General features: G+C 40.9%; 2 protein-coding genes across 2 annotated transcripts; both read right to left on the reverse strand.

Annotated features, from left to right (window-relative positions):
• Window positions 1-1,165: 1,165 nt before the first annotated feature.
• On the reverse strand, window positions 1,166-9,823 carry LOC134965311 (olfactory receptor 5V1-like). The gene is made up of 4 exons (XM_063941786.1): window positions 9,755-9,823; window positions 5,245-5,302; window positions 2,259-2,347; window positions 1,166-2,113 (listed from the first exon to the last, which is right to left on the reverse strand). Exons 1-4 carry the CDS (start codon window positions 9,821-9,823, stop codon window positions 1,166-1,168), a joined length of 1,164 nt encoding a protein of 387 aa, XP_063797856.1.
• Window positions 9,824-10,275: 452 nt separating this feature from the next.
• On the reverse strand, window positions 10,276-18,944 carry LOC134965312 (olfactory receptor 5V1-like). Its single transcript, XM_063941787.1, has 4 exons — window positions 18,876-18,944; window positions 14,355-14,412; window positions 11,369-11,457; window positions 10,276-11,223 (listed from the first exon to the last, which is right to left on the reverse strand). The coding sequence occupies exons 1-4, from the start codon at window positions 18,942-18,944 to the stop codon at window positions 10,276-10,278; spliced, it is 1,164 nt and encodes a 387-aa protein (XP_063797857.1).
• Between the last annotated feature and the right edge of the window lie 165 nt (window positions 18,945-19,109).

Consider the following 19,109-nt stretch of genomic DNA (forward strand, 5'->3'; position numbering starts at 1 on the left):
ATTCGCAAAAGAGTAATATTGGTTAAAAGTAAATTTATTGTTTAGCTCCCTGTTTTTTTTTTTTTGCATTTGTATTCTTTATCCTTGCTAACGGGATCTACTGTGAGGTGCAGCTCCTTGATTACTGTATACTTGTACTAGGGCAAGATAACAGCTAAATTCAGATAGATAGATAGATAGATAGATAGATAGATAGATAGATAGATAGATATCTACCAACATATAAAAGAAATTAACACAAATACAGTTATAAAACAAATAGAGTTGTTATGATTTTTGTCTTGATGATTCTGATTATGGGCCCGATTTAGACATGGATGCTAGAGGCACAGCAGTTGCTTCTTTGGATGCAGTCGCTGTGCAAAAATATGCCAATGCCGCTGGAGGCATCTCGAGCCAAAAAAAGCCTTCTGCCGGCATCGCGGATCCAAGTGCTGCATCCGAAGACCATTGTACCTATCAGACACAACATCAGCAATCTGCGTAAGTCTAAGGCTACTTGGCATGTTCACTTCAACCCAGCATTGTCCCCATTTTATAGAACTCTGCCCTTCACCACCTCGTTCATACCACCAAATCACCACAGCATGTCAATCATGCCGTTGGTTAGGTGCGAGCGATTTCACAGAATGAGCAGTTCTCACCAGAGATGTACGCAGACCCCTTTGCTTTGGTTTTGGTTCTAATTCATCGTGTGTTACCAATTTCACCATCAAGTTTTTTGATCCGGTTAAAAATGTATTAAAAACAAAAAATAATTATTGATACAAATGATAAAAATCTATTTAAAAAAACAGCTAATATCATGTAATTTTTACAATCTGAAACCCAAAATTTAGATTTCAAATCTGAATTCCGAACTGCAGGAAGATCCGAACTAGGAATCCCTTCGGATGGGATCTCCTCTGGAGATCCGGACCGGGTTTTGATTCAGTTCAGATTCCCAAAATTCGTGTGGATTCAGATTTCTGTAGAGATTAGTTCTCACACCATCGGAGGTGTACATTAATCATCAGGTTTTCATACATCTCTGAATTAGACCCTATGTGCATAAACAGAACAAAATTACTTTTCTTTGTAGTGCCTGGTCTCATTACTAGTGCATCTAGAACATAGCCCACAAAATTTCATAGGTATACATTTGTTTCTTATTATTTTTTGACAATTATATTTTTAGATGTTTTCCAATGAAAACTTTCTTTAAGGCCCTTTGCACCTCCTGGTTCCTCAGGCAGTAAATAACAGGATTAAAGAGAGGGGTTAAAACACTGTACAGCACAGATGACAGTTTTATAAAATCAAACGAATCTCCAGGTGCAGGGCCAATATAGTTGAAGTTAGCGGTCACATAGAACACTGTAACAACAATGAGGTGGGCCGAGCAGGTGGAAAAGGCCTTCCGTCTTCCGTCCGCCGACCGTATTTTCAGTATAGTGGAAATTATTTGCGTATAGGAGACAATTACAAAAACAAATGGAGTCATTCCTAAGTAAACACTGACTATGTACAGTAGCAGCTGACTAGTGCGTGTATCAGTGCAAGAAGCATGTAACATTGGGGGGACATCACAGAAGAAATGGTTGATGTGCCGTGCACCACAAAAAGTCAGCTTAGATGTCATTAGTGTGTGGAGAACCGAGTTCAAGAATCCACAGAGCCCAGATCCTCCGACGAGGTAGGAACAGAACATCTTGTTCATAACTAAGTGATAGTGCAGTGGGTTGCATATTGCCACGTATCGGTCATATGCCATGGCAGCTAGGAGAAGGCACTCTGCTCCTCCGAGAGAGACAAAGAAATACAGCTGCGTAAAACACCTATTGAAGGAAATCCTCCTGTTACCTGTTACAGCATTGGCCAGCATAGACGGAAGTGTAACTGTAGAGTAACAGACATCTAATATGGATAAGTAACTAAGAAAAAAGTACATTGGCGTTTGGAGATGACTGTCAATCTTTATAATGCTGAAGATAGTGAGATTCCCTACAAGAATCATCAAATAGGTGACGACTATAAGAAACGATAGAAAAACTTGTCTTCCTGAAAATCCTAATAGGGTAAAATCACTGAAACAAGTCTGATTTCTCACCACCGCCCAATTGTTAAAAATGTGCTGAAATAAAAACAATTTTAAATATTTCAGGGAATTTAAGTCCGGTTAGTAATTTTTTGCAGAACCTCCCTTACTAGCTAATCTAGTACATAAATCCACTGCTAATAATTCTTGTTTTAAGAATAAAATCACCTTTCTAGGTTACGTGGTTATTTAACCACTTAACTCTCATGGTCAGATCACGTGACCGCGCTGCCCCACTGTGTTCCCCAATTTTTAACGAGGAGATCTGTTCTGCAGATGTGCATAATATAATATTTAAATATTTTAAAAAATTATTGTAAAACTATATTAAATAAAATAACATTTTATGAACAGTTTTGAAGGGAAAAATTGTCAGTTAAGTGGTTACATTTGTTTGGCAACTGTCTTTTTAGTTCTTTTTTTGTTCTGTGTCTTTTTCTAAAGCCTTTATATTATCCAGATGGTGTTGTTTAATTTTTGTTTTCTTTAGAAATTATTCAAATACACTGTTTTACTGTTACAATTGGATCCAATATGATTATAACAGTAAATAACTCATTCCTGGATAACATAAAGTCATTGGTGAAAAAAAACACAACTTAAATGTCATTAGTAGTGTACAAGTTGCTGGATTGTATGAACAGCCTATCAAAAGAAAATAAAAATGGCAAGGTATGTGTTTCAATGTTGAATTCATGTCAATGAAATCATAAAGTATTATTGTAAAGATTTATTGACCTGATTAGAGTTGTATGCTAATTAGAGATGTGTGTGCCCTCCAGGTTTTGGTTTTAATTCATTATCCTGTTTTGCTCTTGGCGAAACCACCCTCAAGTGTTTTGACTCGGACTCAGTTTTCAGATCTGTTTAAAATAAAAAATGTTGATAATTGTTGATAAAAATAATAGTTAAAAATCAATAAAATCATGTAATTTGTACCTGTTTACTTGCACTCTAAATCTAAGGAGCACGGGGGGATTTAGACATCCAGTTACTACATTTGCCTAGCCTAATAGAGAGAAATACACAATACATTTATACAAGTTGTCTTCTTAACAATTGAATGTGTGTATTGTCATTATATTTATCCTTCTAGATTAAACCCCTATGCTAGAAAGTGATTTTTTCTTGATGTTATCTGCATAGAAAGAGTATGTAAGAAGGAAAATGTATTGTGTATGGTATAACTATAAAAGAAACGCCTTAACAATAAAGACAAAAAAGCCGATTGCACAAGTAAAATATCCATTTTATGCAGCTTTGATCTGACCATGTTTTGGTGAGTATATAAGGTGGACTTTGAAGAAAAAAGATAGAAAAGTAAAACAAAATGTGGAACTATTTATACAATTTGGGCATTTATATTTTTGTATGCGACAGCTTAATATCTCACTGTATTTATTATTATCTGTACTAGCAGGAACCTTTTTCCGCCTGTCACTTCAGGTGCTGATAAAAAAAAAATGTAAGGATCAATTAAATAATTGAGCCTAGGTTCTGTGAGTTTATAAGATAAGTAATGAAAGTACAGCCATGTACTGCTTGCAATGGGTTGTGCAGGGAGTTTACTATTGTGACATGGGTGGTCATTCCGAGTTGTTCGCTCGCAAGCTGCTTTTAGCAGCTTTGCACACGCTAAGCCGCCTCCTACTGGGAGTGAATCTTAGCTTATCAAAACTGCGAACGAAAGATTAGCAAAATTGCGAAAAGACACTTCTTAGCAGTTTCTGAGTAGCTTCAAACTTACTCGGCATCTGCGATCAGTTCAGTGCTTGTCGTTCCTGGTTTGACGTCATAAACACACCCAGCGTTCGCCCAGACACTCCTCCGTTTCTTCAGCCACTCCCGCGTTTTTCCCAGAAACGGTAGCGTTTTTTCACATACTCCCATAAAACGGCCTGTTTCCGTCCAGAAACACCCACTTCCTGTCAATCACACTACGATCACCAGAACGAAGAAAAAACCTTGTAATGCCGTGAGTAAAATACCTAACTGCATAGCAAATTTACTTGGCGCAGTCGCAGTGCGAACATTGCGCATGCGCAGTTAGCGGAAAATCGCTGCGATGCGAAGAAAAATACCGAGCGAACAACTCGGAATGACCCCCATTGTTTGGATTTTAGTTCATTCAGTTGTTATCTTAATTGCTAACACTGCTATTTTACGGGGTTGTGAAATTGACAATTATGATTCCTGCACCTACTCCTTTGGTCAGACTTGTGGAATACTGTATGTGTGTAATGTAATGCAACATTTTTTTTGTGAAAAGAAAAAGACATTTGAGGTTAAAAAAAAAAAAAAAAAAAATGTTTCATCGTGAAATGTCATTATTTCCACAGATCCACATGTAAACAAAATAAATAATGCACATTATTCCATGCAAATAGATCTACTAAGCCCATTTCCTGAGATAATTTTTGAAGATGAAAAGCAGGTAAGTACTAACTTATAATGAGAACTTATATTGTGATTTAAATATAGAGTAAGTGAAGTGGCACTGTGCATTTGGTCATTACTAAAATTAAATATGAACATGGGGCCTGATTCATTTTTGTAAGTAAAGCAAAAAAAAAAAAAAGCAAGTAACTTTGTCTGGAACAAACCATGTTGCCATGCAAGGGGAGCACATACATTTATATTCTTTCTGTGCAGGTTAAATATTGGCTGCTTTTGCATGTAGCCCACACAATGTTAGACTGCTTTATTTTTTACACTTCATTTAGGATTTCAGTTTGAACACACCCCACTCAAATCTAGCTCTCTCTGCACATGTTACATCTGCCCCACCTGCAGTGCAACATGGTTTTGACCAGTTGCTTGGTGTTTTGCTTTACTTACAAACATGAATCAGAACCCATGGTCACAGACAAAAATCTTCAAAACAAGAGTATAGCTCACAACAGGAGTGCTGGCAACAATACCTCTTTATTATAAATGTATGTATACTTTAATAATACAAGGCAGTAGCTTTTTCAGTTTATTTTAATGTTGTCTTCACTTGGATTGAAATAAATGATTGATGTTTTTATTACAGCATTTAACCAATTCACACTAGGGTGTTTGCACTGGAAAATAGAAAAGCAGCAGCAAAATAATATTAATCTGAAACATGATTTAGATATATAAAATCTGTATAACACAGTAGATGATGGACACGTAATACTAACCTTTAGCAAGCAAATGTCTAATAACTTCATTTCCCTCACATGCAAGCAAACTAAATTTCTGTGGAAAGGAAATCTATGGTTTGAATGAAAAAGTTCTTCTTTGTGTAATAAAAAAGACCCTGAAATCTGAGTTGTAAGTTACACAATTAATTTGCAGGGGTCACATCAGCTAAACAATAATTTCCCAATGCTTCTGTATCTCTTTTTTAAACAGTCGTAAATACCTTAGGGGAAGACAATCTCTACACAGGAGATTGGTAGTTAGTTTAGATCAAGACATGTGCAAACAGTGTATGAAGTTATTGAAAGCAAGTACATTTTGTACTAAGCATAATGTATGGATGCCGTACCCAAGCACCCCGATAATAAATTCAGTATAGGTAATGACCCCATGTGGTTTAAGTACATATGTAATATCTGGGGTTGGTGAATTTGTAAACTGGAAAGAAACAAATACATTTCTAATACCCCTTTCACACAGACCAAAATTTTCCGGGTTATTGCATATGAACGCGCATCAACCCGGGAAATTTCTCAGTGTGAAAGGGTACAGGGACAAAATCCCGGGACTCATGCCATGGCATTTTGACCCTGCAATCGACCAAGGTGGGTCCCGGGATCTTCCCGGGAACCTGGTCAGTGTGAACGGCAGCCGGGTTAATGCGCCCAGGCTCCTGTTCACTCTCTATGTAGCAGGCGGCGCTTGGAGATCATGTGATCTCTTGCGCCACCCCCGCCGCGTCACCGCTGACGTCAGCAACCCGGCAATAGGCCAGGCTGCTGACTGCGGTATGCAAGGCGTCTTACCCGGGAATGTCCCTGTATGATCCTGGGACCGTATTCCCGGGTAAGACCCCAGCATTTCTGGTGTGAAAGTGGTATAAGGGGGAGTCAACAGTGAGAGAAGAAGAGATTACTCAATGAGCCATGAAAGAGAAAGATTTAGGACACAAGTCAATTGATGTAGCAGAACATGTGCAGATTTCAAGATAAGAAGAGCAAAGAGATCAACCAAACATGCTCTATGGGAAAGTACATCAACCAAACATGCTTTATGGGAAAATCAGAATCCAAGGGATTTATATTAGTTCTTGAGGCAACAACCTGTGTGTGTGTGTATATATATATTTTTCCTTTTCAAATTCCTTTTAATTTTAAAGTTACAATTAAAGGTTATATTTTAATGATACTTGAGGGTATATCTGGCCCTATTTATATTTCAAAGAGTGCCCCCAAGATAGAGTCTTCTTTTCTCTTTCTAGAATATCAACCAAATTCATGCCAGCTGTTTCCCCCTCTGTTTCTTAGCTACACCATTATCTTTCCCCCTGCATCTCCTAGCCACACCATCATATCCCCCCTGCATCTCTCAGCCACACCGTCTTCTCCCCTCAGATACTCTCAGCCACACCATCATCTCCCCCAGCGTCTCTCAGCTTTCGTTCCCCCACTCCTTCATTCTGTGTCTCTCAGCCTGTGTTCCCCCCTTCCTTCATTCTGTGTCTCTCAGCCTGCGTTCCCCCATTCCTTCAATCTGTGTCTCTCAGCCTGCGTTCTTCCCCTCCTTCATTCTGTGTCTCTCAGCCTGCGTTCCCCCCTTCCTTCATTCTGTGTCTCCCAGCCTGCGTTGCCCCCTTACTTCATTCTGTGTCTCTCAGCCTACGTTCCTCCCTCCTTCATTCTGTGTCTCTCAGCCTGCATTCCCTCTCCTTCATTCTGTGTCTATCAGCCTGCGTTCCCCCTCCTTCAGTCTGTGTCTCTCAGCCTGCGTTCCTCCCTCCTTCATTCTGTCACACAACCTGCGTCCCCCATCCTTCATTCTGTCTCCCAGCCTGCATTCTCTCTCCCCTTCATTATGTCTCTCAGCCTGCATTCTCCCCCCCTTCATTGTGTCTCTCAGCCTACATCCCCCCCTTCATTATGTCTCTCAGCCTGCATTCTCCCCCTCCTCCAGTATATCTCAGTCTGCATTCTCCCCCCCCCCTTTCATTATGTGTCTCAGCATGCATCCCCCCCCCCTTCGGTTTCTCAGCCTGCATTCCCCCTTCATTATGTCTCTCAGCCTGCACCCCCCCCCCCCCCGCCATTATGTCTCTCAGCCCGCACTCCCCCCCCTTCCATTATGTCTCTCAGCCAGCACTCTGCCCCCCCCCTTTTCATTAAGTCTCTCAGCCTGCATTCTTCACCCCCACCCTCCATTATGTCTCTCAGCCTGCACTCCCCCCCTTCATTACGTCTCTCAGCCAGCATTCCCCCCCCCCTTCATTGTGTCTCTCAGCCTGCACTCCCCCCCCCCTTCATTACGTCTCTCAGCCTGCACCTGCACCCCCCCCCTTCATTAGGTCTCTCAGCCAGCATTCTCCCCCCCCCCCCTTCATTGTGTCTCTCAGCCTGCACTCTCCCCTCATCTTCATTACCTCTCTCAGCCAACATTCTCCACCCCACCCGCACCCCTTTCACGGTGTCTTTCAGCCTGCAATGCATTCTTCCCCCCATTCTATCTCTCAGCCTGCATTGCCCCCCACTTCTTACCTCTGTGTCTCCCCACTTTACCTACACTCCAGGCGCGAGGGAAAGCAAGGCAGCGTGCAGCAGGAGGAAGCAGCGGCTCTTCCTTCCTGCTGTCAGACTGCGCTCCCAGCATGCAGCGCTGAAGCAGGAAGAGCCGCTGCTTTTGGCTGTGCCCAGCCGCGGTGTAGTGCGGGCGGGTGTATAGCCAGTTTTGTAACTGGCTATACACCACTGCCCTCCCTCATTCTAGAGGAGACTCCCTGTAATAGTACAAATCTCGCTCCCTCCCTGAATAGACCAGCAATCTCCGTTTTCTTTTATAGCCTTGTAAAGTATACTTAAAGCTTCAATTTAAACAAAAAAAGGACATGATAACTCATTTGCCTTAAGTTGATAATGCTAAGTGAACCCACTTGTTTTTTTGCACCCAAAAAAACATTAAGTATGAAGTAAAGGAATGTATAAAACTCTCGGAGTCAGGCAAGATTGATAAAACATTTTTTACCAAAATCTCTATATTTTGAGTGGTGACAAAAGGTCAAAATTACGTGATACGTGGATTAGGCACTGAGATGTGAATTTTTTTCCAGATACACCTCAGAAAAACCAGAGCATCAGTAGTGGCATTTCCCAGCAATTTTTCAAAACTTTGACCCCTATATCTCAAAAACTGTCAGGCCTAGAGAAGAAAAAATTTTCATGCGTTGGTAACTATGTGGTAGCATCAAGTGTACAAAGTATCATGAAAATATGAGTCTGTGGGTGTCAATTCTGGGTGATCGGACATGGAATCACCTATAAGAGACTCTGGGGGTCATTCCGAGTTGTTCGCTCGCAAGCTGCTTTTTGCAGCTTTGCACACGCTAAGCCGCCGCCTACTGGGAGTGAATCTTAGCTTATCAAAATTGCGAACGAAAGTTTAGCAAAATAGCGAATAGACACTTCTTAGCAGTTTCTGAGTAGCTCCACACTTACTCGGCATCTGCGATCAGTTCAGTGCTTGTCGTTCCTGGTTTGACGTCACAAACACACCCAGCGTTCGCCCAGACACTCCTCCGTTTCTCCAGCCACTCCCGCGTTTTTCCCAGAAACGGTAGCGTTTTTTCGCACACACCCATAAAACGGCCTGTTTCCGCCCAGAAACACCCACTTCCTGTCAATCACATTACGATCACCAGAACGAAGAAAAAACCTCGTAATGCCATGAGTAAAATACCTAACTGCATAGCAAATTTTCTTGGCGCAGTCGCACTGCGGGCATTGCGCATGCGCATTAGCGACTAATCGCTCCATTGTGAGAAAAAAATACAGAGCGAACAACTCGGAATGACCCCCTCTATACGATTCGCAAAAGAGTAATATTGGTTAAAAGTAAATTTATTGTTTAGCTCCCTGTTTTTTTTTTTTTGCATTTGTATTCTTTATCCTTGCTAACGGGATCTACTGTGAGGTGCAGCTCCTTGATTACTGTATACTTGTACTAGGGCAAGATAACAGCTAAATTCAGATAGATAGATAGATAGATAGATAGATAGATAGATAGATAGATAGATAGATAGATAGATATCTACCAACATATAAAAGAAATTAACACAAATACAGTTATAAAACAAATAGAGTTGTTATGATTTTTGTCTTGATGATTCTGATTATGGGCCCGATTTAGACATGGATGCTAGAGGCACAGCAGTTGCTTCTTTGGATGCAGTCGCTGTGCAAAAATATGCCAATGCCGCTGGAGGCATCTCGAGCCAAAAAAAGCCTTCTGCCGGCATCGCGGATCCAAGTGCTGCATCCGAAGACCATTGTACCTATCAGACACAACATCAGCAATCTGCGTAAGTCTAAGGCTACTTGGCATGTTCACTTCAACCCAGCATTGTCCCCATTTTATAGAACTCTGCCCTTCACCACCTCGTTCATACCACCAAATCACCACAGCATGTCAATCATGCCGTTGGTTAGGTGCGAGCGATTTCACAGAATGAGCAGTTCTCACCAGAGATGTACGCAGACCCCTTTGCTTTGGTTTTGGTTCTAATTCATCGTGTGTTACCAATTTCACCATCAAGTTTTTTGATCCGGTTAAAAATGTATTAAAAACAAAAAATAATTATTGATACAAATGATAAAAATCTATTTAAAAAAACAGCTAATATCATGTAATTTTTACAATCTGAAACCCAAAATTTAGATTTCAAATCTGAATTCCGAACTGCAGGAAGATCCGAACTAGGAATCCCTTCGGATGGGATCTCCTCTGGAGATCCGGACCGGGTTTTGATTCAGTTCAGATTCCCAAAATTCGTGTGGATTCAGATTTCTGTAGAGATTAGTTCTCACACCATCGGAGGTGTACATTAATCATCAGGTTTTCATACATCTCTGAATTAGACCCTATGTGCATAAACAGAACAAAATTACTTTTCTTTGTAGTGCCTGGTCTCATTACTAGTGCATCTAGAACATAGCCCACAAAATTTCATAGGTATACATTTGTTTCTTATTATTTTTTGACAATTATATTTTTAGATGTTTTCCAATGAAAACTTTCTTTAAGGCCCTTTGCACCTCCTGGTTCCTCAGGCAGTAAATAACAGGATTAAAGAGAGGGGTTAAAACACTGTACAGCACAGATGACAGTTTTATAAAATCAAACGAATCTCCAGGTGCAGGGCCAATATAGTTGAAGTTAGCGGTCACATAGAACACTGTAACAACAATGAGGTGGGCCGAGCAGGTGGAAAAGGCCTTCCGTCTTCCGTCCGCCGACCGTATTTTCAGTATAGTGGAAATTATTTGCGTATAGGAGACAATTACAAAAACAAATGGAGTCATTCCTAAGTAAACACTGACTATGTACAGTAGCAGCTGACTAGTGCGTGTATCAGTGCAAGAAGCATGTAACATTGGGGGGACATCACAGAAGAAATGGTTGATGTGCCGTGCACCACAAAAAGTCAGCTTAGATGTCATTAGTGTGTGGAGAACCGAGTTCAAGAATCCACAGAGCCCAGATCCTCCGACGAGGTAGGAACAGAACATCTTGTTCATAACTAAGTGATAGTGCAGTGGGTTGCATATTGCCACGTATCGGTCATATGCCATGGCAGCTAGGAGAAGGCACTCTGCTCCTCCGAGAGAGACAAAGAAATACAGCTGCGTAAAACACCTATTGAAGGAAATCCTCCTGTTACCTGTTACAGCATTGGCCAGCATAGACGGAAGTGTAACTGTAGAGTAACAGACATCTAATATGGATAAGTAACTAAGAAAAAAGTACATTGGCGTTTGGAGATGACTGTCAATCTTTATAATGCTGAAGATAGTGAGATTCCCTACAAGAATCATCAAATAGGTGACGACTATAAGAAACGATAGAAAAACTTGTCTTCCTGAAAATCCTAATAGGGTAAAATCACTGAAACAAGTCTGATTTCTCACCACCGCCCAATTGTTAAAAATGTGCTGAAATAAAAACAATTTTAAATATTTCAGGGAATTTAAGTCCGGTTAGTAATTTTTTGCAGAACCTCCCTTACTAGCTAATCTAGTACATAAATCCACTGCTAATAATTCTTGTTTTAAGAATAAAATCACCTTTCTAGGTTACGTGGTTATTTAACCACTTAACTCTCATGGTCAGATCACGTGACCGCGCTGCCCCACTGTGTTCCCCAATTTTTAACGAGGAGATCTGTTCTGCAGATGTGCATAATATAATATTTAAATATTTTAAAAAATTATTGTAAAACTATATTAAATAAAATAACATTTTATGAACAGTTTTGAAGGGAAAAATTGTCAGTTAAGTGGTTACATTTGTTTGGCAACTGTCTTTTTAGTTCTTTTTTTGTTCTGTGTCTTTTTCTAAAGCCTTTATATTATCCAGATGGTGTTGTTTAATTTTTGTTTTCTTTAGAAATTATTCAAATACACTGTTTTACTGTTACAATTGGATCCAATATGATTATAACAGTAAATAACTCATTCCTGGATAACATAAAGTCATTGGTGAAAAAAAACACAACTTAAATGTCATTAGTAGTGTACAAGTTGCTGGATTGTATGAACAGCCTATCAAAAGAAAATAAAAATGGCAAGGTATGTGTTTCAATGTTGAATTCATGTCAATGAAATCATAAAGTATTATTGTAAAGATTTATTGACCTGATTAGAGTTGTATGCTAATTAGAGATGTGTGTGCCCTCCAGGTTTTGGTTTTAATTCATTATCCTGTTTTGCTCTTGGCGAAACCACCCTCAAGTGTTTTGACTCGGACTCAGTTTTCAGATCTGTTTAAAATAAAAAATGTTGATAATTGTTGATAAAAATAATAGTTAAAAATCAATAAAATCATGTAATTTGTACCTGTTTACTTGCACTCTAAATCTAAGGAGCACGGGGGGATTTAGACATCCAGTTACTACATTTGCCTAGCCTAATAGAGAGAAATACACAATACATTTATACAAGTTGTCTTCTTAACAATTGAATGTGTGTATTGTCATTATATTTATCCTTCTAGATTAAACCCCTATGCTAGAAAGTGATTTTTTCTTGATGTTATCTGCATAGAAAGAGTATGTAAGAAGGAAAATGTATTGTGTATGGTATAACTATAAAAGAAACGCCTTAACAATAAAGACAAAAAAGCCGATTGCACAAGTAAAATATCCATTTTATGCAGCTTTGATCTGACCATGTTTTGGTGAGTATATAAGGTGGACTTTGAAGAAAAAAGATAGAAAAGTAAAACAAAATGTGGAACTATTTATACAATTTGGGCATTTATATTTTTGTATGCGACAGCTTAATATCTCACTGTATTTATTATTATCTGTACTAGCAGGAACCTTTTTCCGCCTGTCACTTCAGGTGCTGATAAAAAAAAAATGTAAGGATCAATTAAATAATTGAGCCTAGGTTCTGTGAGTTTATAAGATAAGTAATGAAAGTACAGCCATGTACTGCTTGCAATGGGTTGTGCAGGGAGTTTACTATTGTGACATGGGTGGTCATTCCGAGTTGTTCGCTCGCAAGCTGCTTTTAGCAGCTTTGCACACGCTAAGCCGCCTCCTACTGGGAGTGAATCTTAGCTTATCAAAACTGCGAACGAAAGATTAGCAAAATTGCGAAAAGACACTTCTTAGCAGTTTCTGAGTAGCTTCAAACTTACTCGGCATCTGCGATCAGTTCAGTGCTTGTCGTTCCTGGTTTGACGTCATAAACACACCCAGCGTTCGCCCAGACACTCCTCCGTTTCTTCAGCCACTCCCGCGTTTTTCCCAGAAACGGTAGCGTTTTTTCACATACTCCCATAAAACGGCCTGTTTCCGTCCAGAAACACCCACTTCCTGTCAATCACACTACGATCACCAGAACGAAGAAAAAACCTTGTAATGCCGTGAGTAAAATACCTAACTGCATAGCAAATTTACTTGGCGCAGTCGCAGTGCGAACATTGCGCATGCGCAGTTAGCGGAAAATCGCTGCGATGCGAAGAAAAATACCGAGCGAACAACTCGGAATGACCCCCATTGTTTGGATTTTAGTTCATTCAGTTGTTATCTTAATTGCTAACACTGCTATTTTACGGGGTTGTGAAATTGACAATTATGATTCCTGCACCTACTCCTTTGGTCAGACTTGTGGAATACTGTATGTGTGTAATGTAATGCAACATTTTTTTTGTGAAAAGAAAAAGACATTTGAGGTTAAAAAAAAAAAAAAAAAAAATGTTTCATGGTGAAATGTCATTATTTCCACAGATCCACATGTAAACAAAATAAATAATGCACATTATTCCATGCAAATAGATCTACTAAGCCCATTTCCTGAGATAATTTTTGAAGATGAAAAGCAGGTAAGTACTAACTTATAATGAGAACTTATATTGTGATTTAAATATAGAGTAAGTGAAGTGGCACTGTGCATTTGGTCATTACTAAAATTAAATATGAACATGGGGCCTGATTCATTTTTGTAAGTAAAGCAAAAAAAAAAAAAAGCAAGTAACTTTGTCTGGAACAAACCATGTTGCCATGCAAGGGGAGCACATACATTTATATTCTTTCTGTGCAGGTTAAATATTGGCTGCTTTTGCATGTAGCCCACACAATGTTAGACTGCTTTATTTTTTACACTTCATTTAGGATTTCAGTTTGAACACACCCCACTCAAATCTAGCTCTCTCTGCACATGTTACATCTGCCCCACCTGCAGTGCAACATGGTTTTGACCAGTTGCTTGGTGTTTTGCTTTACTTACAAACATGAATCAGAACCCATGGTCACAGACAAAAATCTTCAAAACAAGAGTATAGCTCACAACAGGAGTGCTGGCAACAATACCTCTTTATTATAAATGTATGTATACTTTAATAATACAAGGCAGTAGCTTTTTCAGTTTATTTTAATGTTGTCTTCACTTGGATTGAAATAAATGATTGATGTTTTTATTACAGCATTTAACCAATTCACACTAGGGTGTTTGCACTGGAAAATAGAAAAGCAGCAGCAAAATAATATTAATCTGAAACATGATTTAGATATATAAAATCTGTATAACACAGTAGATGATGGACACGTAATACTAACCTTTAGCAAGCAAATGTCTAATAACTTCATTTCCCTCACATGCAAGCAAACTAAATTTCTGTGGAAAGGAAATCTATGGTTTGAATGAAAAAGTTCTTCTTTGTGTAATAAAAAAGACCCTGAAATCTGAGTTGTAAGTTACACAATTAATTTGCAGGGGTCACATCAGCTAAACAATAATTTCCCAATGCTTCTGTATCTCTTTTTTAAACAGTCGTAAATACCTTAGGGGAAGACAATCTCTACACAGGAGATTGGTAGTTAGTTTAGATCAAGACATGTGCAAACAGTGTATGAAGTTATTGAAAGCAAGTACATTTTGTACTAAGCATAATGTATGGATGCCGTACCCAAGCACCCCGATAATAAATTCAGTATAGGTAATGACCCCATGTGGTTTAAGTACATATGTAATATCTGGGGTTGGTGAATTTGTAAACTGGAAAGAAACAAATACATTTCTAATACCCCTTTCACACAGACCAAAATTTTCCGGGTTATTGCATATGAACGCGCATCAACCCGGGAAATTTCTCAGTGTGAAAGGGTACAGGGACAAAATCCCGGGACTCATGCCATGGCATTTTGACCCTGCAATCGACCAAGGTGGGTCCCGGGATCTTCCCGGGAACCTGGTCAGTGTGAACGGCAGCCGGGTTAATGCGCCCAGGCTCCTGTTCACTCTCTATGTAGCAGGCGGCGCTTGGAGATCATGTGATCTCTTGCGCCACCCCCGCCGCGTCACCGCTGACGTCAGCAACCCGGCAATAGGCCAGGCTGCTAACTGCGGTATGCAAGGCGTCTTACCCGGGAATGTCCCTGTATGATCCTGGGACCGTATTCCCGGGTAAGACCCCAGCATTTCTGGTGTGAAAGTGGTATAAGGGGGAGTCAACAGTGAGAGAAGAAGAGATTACTCAATGAGCCATGAAAGAGAAAGATTTAGGACACAAGTCAATTGATGTAGCAGAACATGTGCAGATTTCAAGATAAGAAGAGCAAAGAGATCAACCAAACATGCTCTATGGGAAAGTACATCAACCAAACATGCTTTATGGGAAAATCAGAATCCAAGGGATTTATATTAGTTCTTGAGGCAACAACCTGTGTGTGTGTGTATATATATATTTTTCCTTTTCAAATTCCTTTTAATTTTAAAGTTACAATTAAAGGTTATATTTTAATGATACTTGAGGGTATATCTGGCCCTATTTATATTTCAAAGAGTGCCCCCAAGATAGAGTCTTCTTTTCTCTTTCTAGAATATCAACCAAATTCATGCCAGCTGTTTCCCCCTCTGTTTCTTAGCTACACCATTATCTTTCCCCCTGCATCTCCTAGCCACACCATCATATCCCCCCTGCATCTCTCAGCCACACCGTCTTCTCCCCTCAGATACTCTCAGCCACACCATCATCTCCCCCAGCGTCTCTCAGCTTTCGTTCCCCCACTCCTTCATTCTGTGTCTCTCAGCCTGTGTTCCCCCCTTCCTTCATTCTGTGTCTCTCAGCCTGCGTTCCCCCATTCCTTCAATCTGTGTCTCTCAGCCTGCGTTCTTCCCCTCCTTCATTCTGTGTCTCTCAGCCTGCGTTCCCCCCTTCCTTCATTCTGTGTCTCCCAGCCTGCGTTGCCCCCTTACTTCATTCTGTGTCTCTCAGCCTACGTTCCTCCCTCCTTCATTCTGTGTCTCTCAGCCTGCATTCCCTCTCCTTCATTCTGTGTCTATCAGCCTGCGTTCCCCCTCCTTCAGTCTGTGTCTCTCAGCCTGCGTTCCTCCCTCCTTCATTCTGTCACACAACCTGCGTCCCCCATCCTTCATTCTGTCTCCCAGCCTGCATTCTCTCTCCCCTTCATTATGTCTCTCAGCCTGCATTCTCCCCCCCTTCATTGTGTCTCTCAGCCTACATCCCCCCCTTCATTATGTCTCTCAGCCTGCATTCTCCCCCTCCTCCAGTATATCTCAGTCTGCATTCTCCCCCCCCCCCTTTCATTATGTGTCTCAGCATGCATCCCCCCCCCCTTCGGTTTCTCAGCCTGCATTCCCCCTTCATTATGTCTCTCAGCCTGCACCCCCCCCCCCCGCCATTATGTCTCTCAGCCCGCACTCCCCCCCCTTCCATTATGTCTCTCAGCCAGCACTCTGCCCCCCCCCTTTTCATTAAGTCTCTCAGCCTGCATTCTTCACCCCCACCCTCCATTATGTCTCTCAGCCTGCACTCCCCCCCTTCATTACGTCTCTCAGCCAGCATTCCCCCCCCCTTCATTGTGTCTCTCAGCCTGCACTCCCCCCCCCCTTCATTACGTCTCTCAGCCTGCACCTGCACCCCCCCCCTTCATTAGGTCTCTCAGCCAGCATTCTCCCCCCCCCCCCCTTCATTGTGTCTCTCAGCCTGCACTCTCCCCTCATCTTCATTACCTCTCTCAGCCAACATTCTCCACCCCACCCGCACCCCTTTCACGGTGTCTTTCAGCCTGCAATGCATTCTTCCCCCCATTCTATCTCTCAGCCTGCATTGCCCCCCACTTCTTACCTCTGTGTCTCCCCACTTTACCTACACTCCAGGCGCGAGGGAAAGCAAGGCAGCGTGCAGCAGGAGGAAGCAGCGGCTCTTCCTTCCTGCTGTCAGACTGCGCTCCCAGCATGCAGCGCTGAAGCAGGAAGAGCCGCTGCTTTTGGCTGTGCCCAGCCGCGGTGTAGTGCGGGCGGGTGTATAGCCAGTTTTGTAACTGGCTATACACCACTGCCCTCCCTCATTCTAGAGGAGACTCCCTGTAATAGTACAAATCTCGCTCCCTCCCTGAATAGACCAGCAATCTCCGTTTTCTTTTATAGCCTTGTAAAGTATACTTAAAGCTTCAATTTAAACAAAAAAAGGACATGATAACTCATTTGCCTTAAGTTGATAATGCTAAGTGAACCCACTTGTTTTTTTGCACCCAAAAAAACATTAAGTATGAAGTAAAGGAATGTATAAAACTCTCGGAGTCAGGCAAGATTGATAAAACATTTTTTACCAAAATCTCTATATTTTGAGTGGTGACAAAAGGTCAAAATTACGTGATACGTGGATTAGGCACTGAGATGTGAATTTTTTTCCAGATACACCTCAGAAAAACCAGAGCATCAGTAGTGGCATTTCCCAGCAATTTTTCAAAACTTTGACCCCTATATCTCAAAAACTGTCAGGCCTAGAGAAGAAAAAATTTTCATGCGTTGGTAACTATGTGGTAGCATCAAGTGTACAAAGTATCATGAAAATATGAGTCTGTGGGTGTCAATTCTGGGTGATCGGACATGGAATCACCTATAAGAGACTCTGGGGGTCATTCCGAGTTGTTCGCTCGCAAGCTGCTTTTTGCAGCTTTGCACACGCTAAGCCGCCGCCTACTGGGAGTGAATCTTAGCTTATCAAAATTGCGAACGAAAGTTTAGCAAAATAGCGAATAGACACTTCTTAGCAGTTTCTGAGTAGCTCCACACTTACTCGGCATCTGCGATCAGTTCAGTGCTTGTCGTTCCTGGTTTGACGTCACAAACACACCCAGCGTTCGCCCAGACACTCCTCCGTTTCTCCAGCCACTCCCGCGTTTTTCCCAGAAACGGTAGCGTTTTTTCGCACACACCCATAAAACGGCCTGTTTCCGCCCAGAAACACCCACTTCCTGTCAATCACATTACGATCACCAGAACGAAGAAAAAACCTCGTAATGCCATGAGTAAAATACCTAACTGCATAGCAAATTTTCTTGGCGCAGTCGCACTGCGGGCATTGCGCATGCGCATTAGCGACTAATCGCTCCATTGTGAGAAAAAAATACAGAGCGAACAACTCGGAATGACCCCCTCTATACGATTCGCAAAAGAGTAATATTGGTTAAAAGTAAATTTATTGTTTAGCTCCCTGTTTTTTTTTTTTTGCATTTGTATTCTTTATCCTTGCTAACGGGATCTACTGTGAGGTGCAGCTCCTTGATTACTGTATACTTGTACTAGGGCAAGATAACAGCTAAATTCAGATAGATAGATAGATAGATAGATAGATAGATAGATAGATAGATAGATAGATAGATAGATATATAGATAGATATCTACCAACATATAAAAGAAATTAACACAAATACAGTTATAAAACAAATAGAGTTGTTATGATTTTTGTCTTGATGATTCTGATTATGGGCCCGATTTAGACATGGATGCTAGAGGCACAGCAGTTGCTTCTTTGGATGCAGTCGCTGTGCAAAAATATGCCAATGCCGCTGGAGGCATCTCGAGCCAAAAAAAGCCTTCTGCCGGCATCGCGGATCCAAGTGCTGCATCCGAAGACCATTGTACCTATCAGACACAACATCAGCAATCTGCGTAAGTCTAAGGCTACTTGGCATGTTCACTTCAACCCAGCATTGTCCCCATTTTATAGAACTCTGCCCTTCACCACCTCGTTCATACCACCAAATCACCACAGCATGTCAATCATGCCGTTGGTTAGGTGCGAGCGATTTCACAGAATGAGCAGTTCTCACCAGAGATGTACGCAGACCCCTTTGCTTTGGTTTTGGTTCTAATTCATCGTGTGTTACCAATTTCACCATCAAGTTTTTTGATCCGGTTAAAAATGTATTAAAAACAAAAAATAATTATTGATACAAATGATAAAAATCTATTTAAAAAAACAGCTAATATCATGTAATTTTTACAATCTGAAACCCAAAATTTAGATTTCAAATCTGAATTCCGAACTGCAGGAAGATCCGAAC

The sequence above is a fragment of the Pseudophryne corroboree genome, chromosome 10 (genome assembly GCF_028390025.1).
Source record: "Pseudophryne corroboree isolate aPseCor3 chromosome 10, aPseCor3.hap2, whole genome shotgun sequence".
NCBI classification, from domain to species: Eukaryota; Metazoa; Chordata; class Amphibia; order Anura; family Myobatrachidae; genus Pseudophryne; species Pseudophryne corroboree.

What these genes read in the sequence shown, in the direction of transcription:
- LOC134965311 (XM_063941786.1), bottom strand. Translation starts at nt 9,823, where the DNA reads ATGGTGAAATTGGTAACACACGATGAATTAGAACCAAAACCAAAGCAA. An exon ending in TAGACATTTGCTTGCTAAAG is followed by an intron (nt 2,348 to 5,244) that starts GTTAGTATTACG and finishes GCACATCTGCAG; the next exon opens with AACAGATCTCCTCGTTAAAA. An exon ending in TTAAGTGGTTAAATAACCAC is followed by an intron (nt 2,114 to 2,258) that starts GTAACCTAGAAA and finishes TTTTTATTTCAG; the next exon opens with CACATTTTTAACAATTGGGC.
- LOC134965312 (XM_063941787.1), bottom strand. Translation starts at nt 18,944, where the DNA reads ATGGTGAAATTGGTAACACACGATGAATTAGAACCAAAACCAAAGCAA. An exon ending in GGGGTCTGCGTACATCTCTG is followed by an intron (nt 14,413 to 18,875) that starts GTGAGAACTGCT and finishes TCCTTTCCACAG; the next exon opens with AAATTTAGTTTGCTTGCATG. An exon ending in TTAAGTGGTTAAATAACCAC is followed by an intron (nt 11,224 to 11,368) that starts GTAACCTAGAAA and finishes TTTTTATTTCAG; the next exon opens with CACATTTTTAACAATTGGGC.